Source organism: Penaeus monodon, chromosome 19 (assembly GCF_015228065.2).
Source record: "Penaeus monodon isolate SGIC_2016 chromosome 19, NSTDA_Pmon_1, whole genome shotgun sequence".
Lineage (NCBI taxonomy): Eukaryota > Metazoa > Arthropoda > Malacostraca > Decapoda > Penaeidae > Penaeus > Penaeus monodon.
In genome coordinates, this window is record NC_051404.1 from 43,483,719 (window position 1) to 43,484,777 (window position 1,059).

The 1,059-nt window shown below is 40.9% G+C and overlaps 1 protein-coding gene across 3 annotated transcripts in view; it reads left to right on the top strand.

The window, feature by feature from the left end:
• LOC119585249 (uncharacterized protein DDB_G0271670-like) overlaps window positions 1-1,059 on the top strand; it is a 56,359-nt gene that overhangs the window by 50,823 nt on the left and 4,477 nt on the right. The window contains exons 4-5 of one of the 3 annotated variants that reach the window (XM_037933907.1): window positions 74-367; window positions 759-974. In XM_037933907.1, the coding sequence (XP_037789835.1) occupies window positions 74-367; window positions 759-974 (510 nt within the window). The remainder of the gene's footprint in view (window positions 1-73; window positions 368-758; window positions 975-1,059) is intronic. The other 2 variants (XM_037933908.1, XM_037933909.1) reach the window with 2 other exon arrangements.

Consider the following 1,059-nt stretch of genomic DNA (forward strand, 5'->3'; position numbering starts at 1 on the left):
TTTGTAAAGTGTGATCTTTTTGTTTCTTATTATAGAAACTAAACTATTATTAATCTAGAACAATGCTCAACAGCCCGTCAGAACTGAACAGCTCGAAGAGACTAGCAGATAAGCCTCCATTAATCAAGAAGCTAAGTGTTACCCTCGAGTCAACGTTAAACTTGGAGGAGGACCTTCATCCCCTAGTCACATCTTCTTCCTCCTCATCTCCATCGTGCCAGACCTCCTGTGTCACGACTGGCACTAGTTCTTCCTCCACAACGAGTACAGCTGTTGTTGGTTATGTTAATGAAAAGGTAGCAGACGCACCAGTTACAAGCGTCCAGTCTGCCAATGGACAGGAGCAACAGGATGTTGATAACAAATGGTGAGTTTAAGGTTTCAAGTTAATGATGTAATTAAGGGAATAGGTCCATTTTTTATTTTCAACCTTGCATTATAATTTTACTTGTAAATACTAAATAATATTTGAAAGTTTATTTTAGATAGCACTTATGCAAGTTTTTAGATAGTGCATGATATGTAACATAACTCAAATTTTCTTAGTTCATAGTTATTATGCTATTATATTTACGTTGAGCTGCATAGTACAAATAGTATAGCAATATGCTTCTAATAATTCCAACCTTTTAGTTATTCTTTTGATAATTTTCCTAGTTCTGACCTTATCTTGTCACTGGCCACCCACCAGGAAAGATCACTGAGAGGCATTATTCAGCTGCAACAACTCATTAACTAATGTTATTATTTTTCTGTAGCCGACTGGCTGACGATGTGAAGCTGAAGCGCATATCTCAGATCTCAGTCAGTTCCAGTGCCTCCTCCGGGGTGGTGGGCCTCGACGTCTCAACCTCGAGTACCCGGTCAGCCTCGCCACCGCCTCTGCCAGAGCGCTCCGACTCCCTCACGCCGCCCGAGGAACCGCACCTCAAGACAGCCGCTTGGTTCCAGGCAGGAATTCCCAGGTATGAATTGTAAGTTTATGCAGCTTGATCTGACCACATATTTTACCACACTTCTGTGTTATGTCGTGATTGTTGGTTAAAAAAATATTTTACT